The 14,309-nt window shown below is 60.9% G+C and overlaps 1 protein-coding gene and 1 long non-coding RNA gene across 3 annotated transcripts; one reads left to right on the top strand and one right to left on the bottom strand.

Annotated features, from left to right (window-relative positions):
- Positions 1 to 1,762: 1,762 nt before the first annotated feature.
- Positions 1,763 to 7,975, bottom strand: LOC135328328 (uncharacterized). The gene is made up of 3 exons (XR_010389170.1): positions 7,495 to 7,975; positions 4,851 to 4,980; positions 1,763 to 3,550 (listed from the first exon to the last, which is right to left on the bottom strand). It is a non-coding gene; the product is annotated as an uncharacterized LOC135328328 (long non-coding RNA).
- Positions 7,976 to 8,422: 447 nt separating this feature from the next.
- Positions 8,423 to 11,359, top strand: EGR4 (early growth response 4). 2 transcript variants are annotated; one of them, XM_064511657.1, is made up of 3 exons: positions 8,423 to 8,558; positions 8,854 to 8,947; positions 9,268 to 11,359. In XM_064511657.1, exons 1-3 carry the CDS (start codon positions 8,526 to 8,528, stop codon positions 10,593 to 10,595), a joined length of 1,455 nt encoding a protein of 484 aa, XP_064367727.1. In that variant the 5' UTR covers positions 8,423 to 8,525; the 3' UTR covers positions 10,596 to 11,359. The 2 variants fall into 2 exon arrangements, with proteins under 2 accessions (XP_064367727.1, XP_025977591.1); XM_026121806.2 differs by lacking the exon at positions 8,423 to 8,558 and having other exon boundaries at positions 8,806 to 8,947.
- The last annotated feature ends 2,950 nt before the right edge of the window (positions 11,360 to 14,309 follow it).

Raw genomic sequence — 14,309 nt, forward strand, 5'->3', positions numbered from 1 at the left:
CTTGCAGGTGAATTGCCAAATTCTGCTACTCTCATAGCTGAATTGAAGAACTGTGTAATAGATATAACTTATCTTAATTTACATAGCATGCTGTATTTAATGTTTTTCCTAATTACATGCCAAGAGACCAGAGCAGTTAACTTGAAGAGTTCCATGAATTTCCACGCACTTCCAACTTTTGGCATGAATATCATTAACTTTTATTAACATAATTAATACTAATGGCAAAAAAAGACTGCTATCATTCCACTCTTGTATTTTGGACATGAATGTTGATCACTGTTCTCTAACCACAAGCAACAAATCAGAACTTGATAGATGGATTTGCCTTCTCTAGCCGCTAACAGCGACAGCCTTTAAATTTACTTGGGAGGAAGAATTGATGGCATGGAAAGCTGACTTTGGAGCTGATAATTTTATTTCGTTGAGAGAGGAGTTAATAAATCATCATGCTGCTCTGATTAATGATTCAGGAGAGCATCTCTCCCCATTCTTGGAAACCTTCCTGAAAAGGAATAGTGAGCTGGTCAAGGAAGCAAATAACGAATGAAAAGCTGTCAGATAAATTCATCTCAGAGCGAGCACCGGGCCAGCCAGGCCCCTCCCTTTGCAATCAGAGGGATCATTAATTGAGCGCAATTCAAGGGCACGATCTGCAATAGGTGATTCGACCGGTGGTTAGAAAAGCCGCATGGGATGAAGAAGCTCCGCATTAGTTCCTGCCTCTGCGCCAGTCTCCGCACGTCCTTGGCCAATTCGCTTCGGACAAGCTTGTGCCAGTGGGTACAGAAACAGCGCTTTTAACTCCTCGTTGGTCTAGGAAGCCCCTTGCCCGTTCCCAGGGTAGGCCCTGGGAATCCTCATTGCCCGTAGTAATCCTCACTGGCGCTGATAAGCGTGGCATAGATCTGGAAACCTGGCCAGAGCCCAGCGGGAAAGGGATGAGTCGAGGCAGCGCCAAAGCAGCAGGAGCCTCGAGGCTTTTTCCTTTCCCCAGGCAAGGGAACTTGCTTCGTGCATGCCGCGGGGAGCACCGCGCCTCCCTCTCCACCCATCCTACTTTTCTTACATCTTCTCTCTTTAAAAGGATTTTATTCTAATGATTTGTTAATGAACTCCTTTATCTGATTTCCAGGCTGCTGCTCTCTTTCGGGTTGACGACACCGGTGCTGAACAGCCCAGTCACCGCAGTGGCTGTGTCTCACTCGGGGCACGCGTCCCCAGCACGCGTCCCCAGCACGGCTCCGCCGGATCGGTTGCGGGGATGGAGCCCGAGGCTGCTCCGTGCCTCTGCTTGCCGTCGCGAAACCCGCCGAGCTCAAGTGGCCCGGAGAAGCCAGACGAGCATCTTGTTTATTTGTGCTGTGGGCAAATGGCTTCAGATGCCTTGCAGCCTAGTAAGGATGGAGCCTAACGGTGCCTTTTCTACAAGGGGCTTATTTCAGGGTTCAGGGTCCTGTGTGAAGGCCTCAATCCCCAGGGATTACCGCAGATCCCTGGCTGCTTCACTGCTTCACTCAAACAGCTGTGGGCCGATGTAGCACTGCAAAATGCCCATGCATTGGATGGACTGGGCTAACCAAGCTGAAAAGCCGGCTGCTATGTAATGCAAGGGGGTCTAGGGGAAATTCTGAAGGCTACAATTTTCAGCTGAAAATGCACTGAAAGAAACTAAAAAAAAAAAAAAATCCAAAATGTTTTGCTTCAGCCTTTTTCTGAATGAAACAGTCCAACAGCTTGGTTTAAAGAATGCTTTATTAAAAAAGTACAGAATTTTGATTAAGAAGCAACCTGATATTGAGTGCTGAAAGACTTGTTTGGGGTTCAATGAATCATTTCATCCAAACTGGAAAGAAGGCTTGCTTGGAAGTGTTTGCAGCTTTCCAGCCAATAAACCAAAAAATCAAGCTGTAGTAGTCGAAACACCCCGTGCCTGGCAAGGCAGCTGTATTCTTACCAATGCAATTGTTAAAAAAATTTGTCCCCTCCTGGTTTATTTTTGGGAAACATGCCCACCGACTGCCCAGCAAAAGCACTGTGTTCCCGCCAGTCCCGTCCTCAGCGCTGTGCTTATCCCGAGCCCGACTAGTCCCTCTGCCCCGGCCAATGCACACCAAAAGCACCTGCTAAAAATACCGCGACTGGGAAGCGTGATGGAGGAGAGAATAGAAACACCACTTCTGCTGGCAGCCAGCCTCTCTGCGAGCTAGCGGCATTAGCGCTTTGTACTATCGATTTTGATTTTATTATGCGGTGGGCTGGGGGGAGCCCCGGAATAGGTTTCTGGCCGGCCTTTTTTTAGGAGGCGGCACGACGGCAGGCGCTGCGGCCACCTCGCAGCCTTGGCAAGCTGCTCTGCGGCAACGCTACACCTGGAGCCCCGTAGCCATCCGGCCGGGCCCCGGTGCCGAAATGCCGGCCGGTGCCTCCCCCGCGTGCCCGGTCCCTCGTTACTGAGAACGCGGCCCCGTCGCCGCGGCGTTGCGCGGAGTCACGCGCGCTGCTCCGATCTGCAGGAATGCCTGGGAGAAGATGCCGTTCGGCAAGGCTCCTCATGGCCCCCAGCATCAGGGCAAGCCGTTCCCGGCCGTCCCGGCGTCTCCGCACTCTCACGCGTGCAGCCCCTCCGCGGCGCCGGGAGCGGGTCCGGAGCAGAGCCGGCGCTGCTGGGCGCATGCCAGTTGCCATGGCAATGCAGAGCGATGTCTTCTAGAAGTTTTCCTCGAAGGGGGAATCGTCAGAGCGATCGGAGGGGGGATCTAAAGCAAAGGGATGGAATCAAGGGCCTGGGGAGCGACCTGGCAACAACACGCCGTCTCCAGCGGCCTTCCCGGGAGGAACCGCTGCTCCGTCGTGTGCCGCCGTCCTCCCCGGTGAGCTCCTTTGCAGGCTTCCACAAGTTTTGGATGCTGCTCCGTTCTCAGACTCAGAGGCCTGGTTGAGGGACATTTGGGGGTTGTTTATAAAGAATCTGGGCTTTGGCGCTGGCTTTTGGCATTTTTTCGGTGGGTGGTGGCATAAAGGAGCTGCTCTGCTTCCAGAAGACAGGACTCACCGAAGGTAATCCGGTGGTCCACAAGCCATAAAAATCAAGGGATACCGACTGGTGATAACAGACCAAACTGCTGGGAAGGAAGGAGATGCAGGCGGCACACCTGAGGACCGCAGTGCTGCCGCAGCGAGGCAGGGAGGTGTTTCCTTCTCCCAGGCTTCCAGAATAAGAAGGGTTCTGAGTCACAGAAGTGTCTTCTTGAGTAGTCAGGACTGGCGGGTCAGAGCCGACGGAGCCACTTTCTCGCCCGTGAGAGAAGCCGATGGAAGGTGAAGACCGGCAGCGAGTCCTTTTGAAGAATTTCCCAGCTTCAGCCATCACCACGGAGAGATTTTGATCACGAGGAGGGAAGAATTCACAAGCCAGGAGGCCCCATGGGAGCAGCATGCAGATTTATCACACGCACACAAATTTGCCTAGAGGCTCTTCCGAAACTGCAATCGTGGAGGCAATGGAGACGTGCTGGTGAAGGCGAGCACGGAGGGAAGAACCAGATACCTGCGCTCAGTAGCGAGGAAGGAAGAGGGAAATGCCAGAGGGGCAGCTTCTGCCTTGAAACCCCTCAATTTCCAGCTCCATGGCTTGGGCCAGCCCCATGCCTCCAGCCTTAATGCAACATTGGGGCATCCAAGAAACCTGGCAGCTGGCATCTTCCAAACAAACAGAAAGAGCTTCCTTCACCAAACATGTAGCTCATCTCTGAGCTGAGGGTCCAAAAAGCAATTGGACAAATTCGTGGGGAAATAGATCCACGAGCCACAAATACCTGGAGCTTGGGAGAATACACCTGGAAATGTTATCCTTCCCTAGATACCAGCTGTGGGCACACGGACACAAGTTGCTCTGTCAAAAATGTGTCTCCAGCTCTCCCAGCTCTGCAGAGGGAGGGTGGTCTTGTTTCTGCTGCAGGGTCTTCTACAAAAGCTGGGCAGAGCTGGCCTCCCCTTCGGTATTGCCATTAACCAATTGTCAGCCCGTCCCTTTGGAAAAATTAATTCCAGCCTGCAATCAGTGCTGCCTCTGCCTGTCCCTCCTCTCCTCGCTGCCCTCGCTAGCAGCTCCGGGGCTGTCTCCTCTTCCCGAGCCTGCACGTGGCAGCGGGATAGCTGGTCCCAGGCCTTCCTCCAGCTCCTCGCTGGCTCGTGGCACAGGCAAGGCAGGCGGAGGAGGTTGTTTTGCCTCCTTCCCGTGGCAGCTTCCCTGGCTCCTCTCCCCCCCAGCCACAAATAGAGCAGTTTCTCCCTCAAACAGGGCCGGGAATCCAAGGAGCATCCAGCCCCCCACCAAAACCCTGCTGGTACCCGAAAGGACTTCGCCAAGCAAGCGTCCTCTGCAGCCTGCCTGGCTGGCGGAGGCGAGAAGCCGCCCGGGCACGGTGCTTTGTGCCAGCCGGTTGCAGATGGCGGGTGACGGGGGAGTCCCGGGCTGGCAGCCTGCGCGCGGCTTCAGCCGAGGGGCAACGAGGGGCTGCAGACCCCGCCGGGAGCAGCAGGCGCTGGGCAACGTGCCTGGCTGCCACGCAGCTCCCCGGAGCATCACAAGGACCAGAGAGAGAGGACCCAAAACGTGGGGCAAAAACCTGAGCTCTGTTACCTCCCTGCGGTGCCCGGGTAAGAAAGAAGGGGGGACCTGGCCCCGTGCACGGATTTCCTCCGTGTATTTTTACGACAACGCATTGCGCCGCGGGAAGGCTATCCCGCGCGTCCGTGAGCCAAAGGCCCCAGGTGGGAACCGCAGCGCTCTGCCAGCCAGCTGGCCATGGAGCTTGGCTCTCATCAGCGTCACATTTTCGTATTACCTCATGCGCTTTGCAGCAGCCGTTCCCGGCCGTGTCACCTCCACCGGCAGAGCTGATCCGGGGACCATGGCCTCGGGGACGCGGCCACGCTCCTCCCATGGAAATTTCCTGCGGTGCTGGAGGACGGCATCTGCGAACATGCGAATCCATAAAAGAGGGCCGCTCGCCGTTCCCCTGCTGTTCGATGTCCCTGGCATCCATTCTCCTTCACCTGCTGAACTAACCACTGTTTTAAAGGCATGGAAATAATCGGGATGCAGGGATGGATGTGAAACCAGTGAGTCTGCAGTTTACCCAAAATCTACCCAGGCAAGGTTGTAATGTAGATTCAGACATGAATTTAAACCAAACTAGCTGCTTCAGCAGAGCATGCCTTTAGAGGGTGTTACTCTAATGCAAGTCAGCCTATATTTAAGTTAAACACAAAATCGTTCATCCCAGAGTAAGAGGACACAACATACTGGGACCATACGTCTATAACTACAGCTGCTCCTGCAGAGTTTGTGGCACGTTCCCCTGCAGACGAGGCCTATCTAAACGACCTGATACTGTTTCTGTCCCTGGCTGAATAACTGAAATGTCTCCACTATTTTCGGATCATCTCTGAGCACGGAGAGAAGTTGAACGGGGTCATCCGTGCCAGGCCGCCGTAGCGGGGGGCCTTCCCGTGGCGTGCTGCACCGCTGACATGGCCTCTCGCCAGTGCAAAGTCGCTCCCCCTCGAGCAGCAGTCGTCAAAATGTCACGTATTGATCTCCTGTGGAGTCCATCCCACGGGGTCACCACACTGTCACCGTTCCGGCGACGGGGAGATGGAGCGAGCGTGCCTATTCGGTGCTTCGCGAGCCGCCAGCGCCAGCAAATTGCTCGTGCGTCAGAAGTGAACTGCACAATTTTCCCTTGGTCTTTATTTCTTTTACCTTCTTCTGGCTGGAATCATACAAAAGGTGATACAGGTTTTTCCGTCTCTGGAAAAAAAGAAAGTAGCAGGAAGTACGGCTGCACCGGGGCTGTGCCCGGCTGAGGAGGATCCTGTACCAAGCCGTAAATGCAGCCGGATCTGGCCTGCAGCTCCGGCGCTGAGACTAGAAGCCCTACGTGTCCATACAGGCTGGAGCCCGAGACCTCACTTAAAACAGGGTCTGTCCAAATAACGTATGAGCGACCATTCTGGGTCCGACCAAGGTCCGTCTAACCCAGCCTGGGACAGATGCCTACAGAAAAGCAAAGACCAGGGCAAGGACGCAGCGATCCATCCCTTGGCCACATCCCACCAGCGTCCAGCAGATTTGCTAAGCGGCAGGTTGTGTTTGTGCTTAGTAGCCGCAGATGGACTATTTTGAGCCCGGTTATAGTTTTGGTCTCTGGGACCTCTTGAGGCAGCGAGATCCCGTCTCATTGAACGCTGCAGGACTAGTATTGCTTTTGGTTGGCTTGAAACCTTGCTTTCTGGCCGTTCCTCTGGGCTCTCCCCCAGCTCCTGTGAGATGAGAAGCTGTGAATAATTGTATCCATCCCACTCACCATTTCCACACCCTGGTAATGTCATGGATCTCTCCGGCCCCTCTTCTGCTTCCAGCCTGAACCGTACAGCTCATTCCCTGAATCACCAGCCAAGCTTAATGCTTCTTTGCACCTCTCAGCCAGAGATCGCAGTGCGTTTTGCACAGGGAACTATTAACGAGCTGCCCCCAATGTGGGGAAGCTCTGCTAGACACCGTCGGAGGTGATTTGCCCAAGGTAACGCAGTGAGTCACTGCTGGAGCCAGGAATAGCGCTGGCGGCAGGGCCCCGTTTCAGCCCGGCCCCCTTCCTCCGGCACCGCTCGGCCCCGCGGACGCGGGCGCTGCCGGTCATCCCGGCCGGACCTGGGCTCTGAGCACGGGCACAAGCCGGGCAGCGAGGCCAGGAAAGGGTCTGCTCCTCCTTCCTCCTGCCCTCCTTCCCCGGGGTCTGTCCCAGCGCCGGTGGGACAGACGGCATCGCTCCGGAGGGAGGCAACCCTGGCCCGCGGAGGCTGGCGGAGCAGGGAGGAGGATCGGAGAACAGCCAGCGTCTGGTGAACATGTCGCTCTTCCCATGTTCTTCACTTTGGGGGAAAGAAAAAGGAATCCCGTGGTTTGGTTCAACCCCGTTGCACAGAAAACGCACGCTTCTCGCCGCGGTGGCGTTGCACTCGGAAGCGACGGTTTTGTTTCAACCTGTCAATTTTTTTGTAAATTGATTTTGTAGCAGGCTCCGAAACCCAACGGCCCCGTTCCAGCTTGCCCAGATGAAACCTTCCCCTCCGGCCAACGTGGAGGTGCTCAGTTCCAGCGGTGATCCACCCCCGAAACGTCGCTGCTTTTCCAGGTTCAGCTCCAAATCAGAGCTCCCCTCGGGAATCTGGAAATCCCTGGGCGATTAAGCAGGAAAAGCAACAACCTCCGCGCTTTCTCCGCCGCCCCCTCCCATGTGTGCGGCTTCGCGGGAAGCTCCCCCAAACCTGGCGGCCGGGGCGGCCCGGGGAGGAGCTGGGGCCCGCGGTGGTGCAAAACACTGCCAGGAGCCTCCCAAGCCCTCTGCTCCTAAAACATCCCTCTTTGCTTAATCCGCGGGATTTGTGGCGTCGACCTGCCCTCTGCCACCCCGGATGCATCCGTACCTCACCCAGCCGGGCGGAAGCCGTGGACTCGGACGGCTGCAAACCGGCGCGGGAGCCGCCTGCAACGTTTCCCTTCCCGCTTTGGCTGCTCGCTCGATCGCACGAGGAGACGGTGCAGCCAGCGCAGCCCGGGATCCGCTTCGTGGCTCCGAATCAAAGCGAATGCAAAATGCCAGCAGAAACGGAAAGTATTGCAAAATCAGCCTCGGGAAGGAAGGGAGGGGGGAACAGCAAGCCCGGCACCTTTCACGCTTCTAGAAGGAACAAGAGCAACAAAAGGCATTCGCGGGGAAAAAATAGCATAAGGCGAATAAGAGCCTGGGGAGATGTAAATCTGGAATAACAGCAGCCCACGTTGGGAGGGAAGCCAAAGCCGAAGCGCTCGGAGAGGGCATCGCTGCGGCGCGAGGGCCGGATCCTCAGCGGGGCCGAGCATCCTGCCAGCCGTGGGAGCTCAGGGGGCTCCACGCCGCAGCCGGAGGAGCGCGAGGGCCGCGTACGCGCGTGTTTGCACGCGTGTGTGTTTGCACGCGTGTGTGTTTGCACGCGTGTGCCCATGCGTGCGCCTGTGCCGGGAACTGCAGCTGTAGGTGCGTTTGTGCGAAAGGTGTGATGGAGGGGTGCCGGCAGGGTTGTGCAAGGGGCGCAGGGCTGTGCACACACACACCAACACACACACTAACACACACACTAACACACACACTAACACCAATACACATACACACACACACACACAGAGCTGCCCGGGGGGCCCCCCTCGCCCCGGGGGGACCGCGGAGCCGGGGCTGCCCGAGCAGCCGCGATTTGTTAAAAATATCGCGATTATTAGTTAAAAAGGCAGAGAAGGGGCGGGGGGGGAAAGGGGGGAAAAAAAAGAAAAGGAGAGAAAAAAGGCGGAGGGAGGGCTGGGGGGAGGGAGGGGGCAGCGCGTCACGGGGAGAGATTTCCTTATTGGGACTCCCTAGCCCACATCCTGAGTCCATATATGGGCATTTACGTCACAGCAGCCTCACTGGGGACTCCAGAAATGGATGCGGCGGAAGGTCGGAGCAGCCCCGCTGCAGGTATAAAAGGGGCGGCGGGGAGGGAGAGCCGGGCGTCCGCACGGGCTGGCGCTGCTCCCGCCGGGCCCCCCCCCCCCCCGGAGCCCCCCTGGACCCCCCCCCCGCCCCGGCACCGCCGCCCTGCCCCGGCACGGCAGCCCCCGCAGCATCCCCCGCACTGCCCCGGCATCCTCCCCCCAGCACCCCCGGGGGACCCCCCAGCACTGCCCCCGCCCCCCCCCCCCCCCCCGCGGTTGCCCCCGGGGAGATGCTGAACGTGATGGATTTCTCCTGCCCGGACCCGCTGTACTCCAAGTACGAGGAGCCGTGCGAGCTGAAAGCCGGGGACCTGCAGGGCTTGGGGCAGCCCGAGGAGCAGCATCTCCTGGCCGAGGCCGACTTCCTCGGAGGTAACCAGGGAAGGGGTGAGGCGGGCAGGGATGCGGGATCCCGCTCGGAGCCGAGCATCCAACCCGGAGCCGGGCATCTTCCCTTCCATCTGCTCCCAGCCCCTGGCTGCGGGCAAACCGACCCCAGCGAGCCCGGGATGGGGGTGCTGGGGGCTATGGGGGTGCTGGGCAGGGGGGGAAAAGCCAGGGGGTCCCCCGGGACTTGGCCGGGATGGGGACTGCGCGGTGACACGACTTGTCCACCCCCCGTTGCTCCCCCCCGCCCCGTATCCCGGCATCCCTCCATCCCCTGCACCTCTAACAGCCCTTCCCGTCCCCAGGTGAGTTCCTGGGCTCCCCGATGAGCGGCGAGGCGGTGGATTACTTCCTCCTGGGCAGCCAGCCTTCCCCCTCGCTCAGCTACACCGGCAGCTTCTTCATCAAGGCGGTGCCGGAGCACCCCCAGGACCAAGAGTCCCTCTTCAACCTGATGTCGGGCATCCTGGGCATCTCTCCTTTCGCCGCCTCCGAGGGCCACCAGCGGCACTTGGACGCTCTTTACTCCTGCCCCGAGGTGACTCAGAACCAGCTGGACCTTTACTCCGCCTGCCAGCCCGAGATGAATGCGTCCGTGCAAGCCCCGTTCGCGGAGCAGGGATACGCCGGCTTCCCCGCTGCGGAGAGCGGGCCTCCCCTCCAGGCGCAACCCGGCGCCGGACGCGCTCCGCAGTGCTTCTTCGACACCAAGCTCTTGGACACGAAACAGGACGTCAAGCTGCCCTCCGTCTCCCCGTCCCTGGACAAATTCAAGGCCTCCTGCTCGCAGTGGGAGCCCGTCACCCAGCATCAGGCCTACCTGCCCGCCGGCTACCCTTCGCCCGAGGCCTTCCCCGCCGCGGACGGTAGCCAGGCTCTGTTTCATCCCCTGGGCTCCAAGATGGAAAACGTGCTGGCCATCAGCTGCCAGTCGGAGCTCAACGGCCTCGCCGAGGAGCCCGGCTGCTTCGGCGGCAATTTGGGGTTTGGTTGCGAGCCAGAAAATTTCCAGGCCCGCGGTGACTTTGGTGACACCAAGATCCACAGCCTCCCTCCCCAGCTGATCCCGGAGTTTGACTCCTCCTTGGCGCAGGCGGAAGTCTTGCCGGGGTTGATTAGCTCAAACGAGCTGCTCCATCCTCACCCGTCGCCCTCCGTCCCACCCACGGACTTCTTGGGCCACCCCACCGCTCCCTCCATCGCCTCTCTGCTCCCCGCCAACCCCCCAGCCCTTCCCGAGCCCAAGAAGAAGACCCGCAGGACCAAGTGCTCTTCCAAATGCTTCTGCCCCAAGCCCCACGAGAAGGCGTTCGCCTGCCCCGTGGAGAACTGCATCCGGAGCTTCGCCCGCTCCGACGAGCTCAACAGGCACCTCCGGATCCACACGGGCCACAAGCCCTTCCAGTGCCGCATCTGCCTGAGGAACTTCAGCCGCAGCGACCACCTCACCACGCACATCCGCACGCACACCGGCGAGAAGCCCTTCTCCTGCGACGTCTGCGGCCGCCGCTTCGCCAGGAGCGACGAGAAGAAGCGGCACAGCAAGGTGCACTTGAAGCAGAAAGCCCGGACGGAGGAGAAGCTCAAAGGCTTGGGCTTCTTCTCGGTGGGTCTGTCCTTCGGGGCGCTGTGAGGCCCGGGCCGGAGCGCTGGGAGGTGGCGTTTCCCGAGACGGGTCCCCGTGCATCTTGCAGAAGAGCCGGGGTGCAGACGGCCCCGGGGTGGCCCTGGAGGAGAAGAGGGCAGAGAGCGGCGGGCCGGGGGCCTCCGCGCGGCTCGCGCTGCCGGGAAGGAGAGGAGCACCTGGGTGTACATACAGGCGGGGAGCCGACCCCGCGCACGAGGCAGGGATGAGGCCACGGAGGAGACGGTGACAGCCCTGCGCCGGCTCCCGGGCCTGGCCGGCTCCAGCTGCCCGGAGCATCTCCACGCTGCAGGGACTGAGTCATTTTTATGGCTCCCATTTGGGGAGAAGAAAAGGAAAAAAAACGTATGGAAAGAAACCACCACCGACCTTTCATACCAAGAACCACGGGTGCATTCGCTACGGCTGCGTTTGTGCTAACCTGACTGATTTACCCTGCCAGCACTTTACACGGCCGTCCTGACCGATCCCTTTCGACATATGGTACGTTCTCAGGCTGCAGCTGCACCAAAACTGCCTGGTTTTGACTGTTTTTCCCGAAGGAAACCGGTGCGATCGGCGCGCTGGACCAAACCTCCGAGCCCCGAGCGCTGCTGCCGGTGTGGCTCGGCGGCTCCGGCTGCGCAGACTTGTGCATAACGGTCCCTTTGGAAAGGTGATGTCGTTCGTTCTTTATTTTCTTTCTTTTTGCTATTTGTAAAAAGAATCTATGAGGAATCTTACAGATTTGTGTCTATTTTTGTAATTAAAGATTTGCTCTCATCCTGCCGTGGTCGCTCACTGCCCTTCGGAGCCGCGTAGCACCCGCGGGTGACGGCGGGAGCGTGCCGTAGCGCTGTCGGCCTTTCGCTGCGCCGTATCTGAAAGAGGGCTGCATAATTCATGGGAAAAGCACACAAATCAGCCCAGGAGGCAGCGAAAGCAGCTGGCCGGAGCCACGGCTGCGGCGGGGACTGAGGCAGCTCGTCGCTAACCGGTGTCGAAACCTCCCCGGTGAAACGGGGGCCACGCGAGCCAGGAACCGGTGCCAGGGCAGTGCCAGCCCCAAAAACCGCCCCAGCCCCATCGAGGGGCTATGGCCACCCCTTCCCCAGCTCCCTGCGCTTCTCCGCCGGACACCTTCCCCCCATCGGCATCGCTCCCTCCCCGTCCTGCACCCAGCACTGGGGGGAGCCGCGGGATGCAGGGGCTGAGCTGGTACCCGGCCCTCTGCCCCGGGTGAGATGCACGTGCCCCAGATGAGCTATATGTGCCCCATATGAGCTATACGTGCCCCAGGCGAGCTGCACATACCCCTGCTGTGCTTCAGGCCCCTTAACGCCCAGCTCTCGCCCTCCCTCCATGTGCTGCCTGTTTTCCTCTACGATGGATGGACTGACGCTTTTGGCAGTTCCCATAACAACCGACGCCGCTCCCGCGGGAGCAGCCGGGGCTGAGGCAGGTGCTGGGAGAAGCAGGATCCGTCCCCAGGTCCTGCCTCCCGGCAGCAGCAGTGGGCAACGCCAGGCAGGAGCGGAGCTGCTCCGCATTTGCTTAGGGAAAAGCAAACTGTGGGACATGGTCCTCGGATGGTGACACCTCGGGGACGATGCGCTCTTGGCCTGGCCACGTGCTGGAGGCCTGCATGGGGGGGGGGCAGCTTTCACTGGGCTGCAGCGCTCGGGGCGAATCCCCGTGCCCCGGCGGCTCGTGCCCACCCGCAGCCCTTCGAGGCAGCAGCGGGGGAACTCAGAGCGTGGGAAGGACGGGTTTTGGGCAAGCTCGGTCTCCCGTCCCTCGGGGAGCTGCTCTCCCCCCCCCGTTTGCAAGCAGGGAGCCGGCATTTCCCAGGTACCGAACATCGAGCCCTTGCTGCCGGGCCACGGGGCACCAGCGTGCTTTGCTCGCTGCTTTTCATCAGTTTTAGCAGACGATAGACAACGTTTCCCTTCATCTGGGACCGGCAAACGGCCAAAGGGCTCCGGCAGAAATTTTCCGGGCAGCGTTCAGCCCGGAGGACGCGGCCGATACCGGAGCCGGCCTCCTCCGGCGGTTAAAAACAAGACAAAACGTCAGAGCCCCAAAATCGTGTCCCTTGGGGGAGGCCCCAGGTGTTGGTGACACCCACCGAGGACCTCAGCGCCCGAGCGGGCTTTGGGCAGAGGCTCCCTGGGGGGCCGTGCGCCCCCCCAAACTGCGCTTTGTGGGGATGGGGGGGATAGGGGGCATCCATGGATGGACGGATGGACAGACGGACAGCGTGCCGGCGGGATGGTGGCCCGGGCCGGGGGCAAGGCCCCGCGGAGGGGCCGCGGCGTTCGTGGCCAGGCAGGCAGAGGGAGCTGTGAAGGAGGAAAGCGGCAGCGTGAAGCAGCCCGGGCTCAGGCTGCGACGAGGAGGCGGCGGCTGCGAGCGCTCGCCCTCCCTCCATCCCTCCATCATCATCCCTCCATCATCCCTCCCTCCTGCCATCGCGAGGCGCTGCCTCCCCCCCCCCCCAATAGCCCCGCAGCGCCCCGGGGGCCACCCCATCCCCGGGGGGGGGGGGCCAACCCGCCTTTCCCACCCCCCCCGCCTTCCTCCTCCTCCTCCTCCTCCTCCGGCAGCCGCCCCCCTCCCGCCCGCCCGCGGCCTGGGCACGGCGGTGCCGGCAGCGCGGAGCCGGCCGCATCCCTGCGCGCCCGCGCAGCGCCCAGCCGCCTCCTTTGTGCACCGGCGTCGGGCCGGCCCCCCCCCCCGTCCCCCCCCCCAACCGCGGCGGGGGGAGGCCCGCAGCCGCCGGCCAGCGATGCCGCCGCAGCCCCGGCGCCCGGCAGCAGGTAGGGACCGCGCCGGGCCGGGGGGGGGACGCGGGATGCGCGGGGGGGTCCCCAAACCCGGGGACAACCCGACCCCCCCTCCATCGCCGGGATGGGGGGGGGGCTCGCACGCTTTGCCAGCTGCCTGCTGGCGATTTTGGGGGGGGGAATAAAGACATCGCGGTGAGACAATGCGCGGAAAAGGCTCCGCGACGAGGCGCGGGGAGCCGCGGCCGAACCGCCGCCGCCCCCCGCCCGCCGCCCGCGGGGGCTCCGGTGCCGCCGCCCGGCCCCGGGCGCGGGCAGGGACCGGCGGCAGCGGCGGGATGTGGCAGCGCGGGCACCGGCGCGGCTGCGCGCCCGGGGCCGGGGCCGGGTCCTGCCCGCATTTACCTCCGCGCAAACACGGAGCGGGGCCGGCCGGGTGCCCCGGGTGGCGAGGGCGGCAGCCGGGGCCCGAAACGCGGCAGCCCCGTGCCTGGAGCCGAAAAGCGCTTTATCATCCCGGCGGCAGCGGCGACGCCGGGCGAAAATGAAGTTACAGGCAGTGCTTTGTGTCGGCCGCGTCTCGGCCGTGCTCGCTCCGGCGAGCGTGCGCCCAGGTGAGGTTCACGTGCGGAGATGCGTTTTATAACCACCCTAAAATACAAAACCGAGCCAGCAGATGGGTCCAAAACCAGCCAGGCAGCTCCATAAATCCTCCCAGCACACGTTTATTTTTTGCCTGGGCCGCTTTCCCTTACCGATTTTTTCACTAACCATCGGTTTCCCGACCCTCGCGGTTCGGTCGTCTCTTCCGAGGGGTTTGCCGAGCCGGGGGGGACGTCGGTGGGTACCGAATGGGGCTGGCGAGCGCCGGAGCCGCACGTCCCCCCGCGGTCGCGCCACGGTGGCTCGGGGCCGGGCGAGGTGGCAGGTCCCCATG

The sequence above is a fragment of the Dromaius novaehollandiae genome, chromosome 4 (genome assembly GCF_036370855.1).
Source record: "Dromaius novaehollandiae isolate bDroNov1 chromosome 4, bDroNov1.hap1, whole genome shotgun sequence".
Taxonomy (NCBI): Eukaryota; Metazoa; Chordata; class Aves; order Casuariiformes; family Dromaiidae; genus Dromaius; species Dromaius novaehollandiae.

Bases quoted from the DNA above. Each gene is read 5' to 3' on its own strand.
- EGR4 (XM_026121806.2), top strand. From the start codon at position 8,806: ATGCTGAACGTGATGGATTTCTCCTGCCCGGACCCGCTGTACTCCAAG. The intron at 8,948-9,267 runs GTAACCAGGGAA...TCCCGTCCCCAG, and splicing joins CGAGGCCGACTTCCTCGGAG to GTGAGTTCCTGGGCTCCCCG.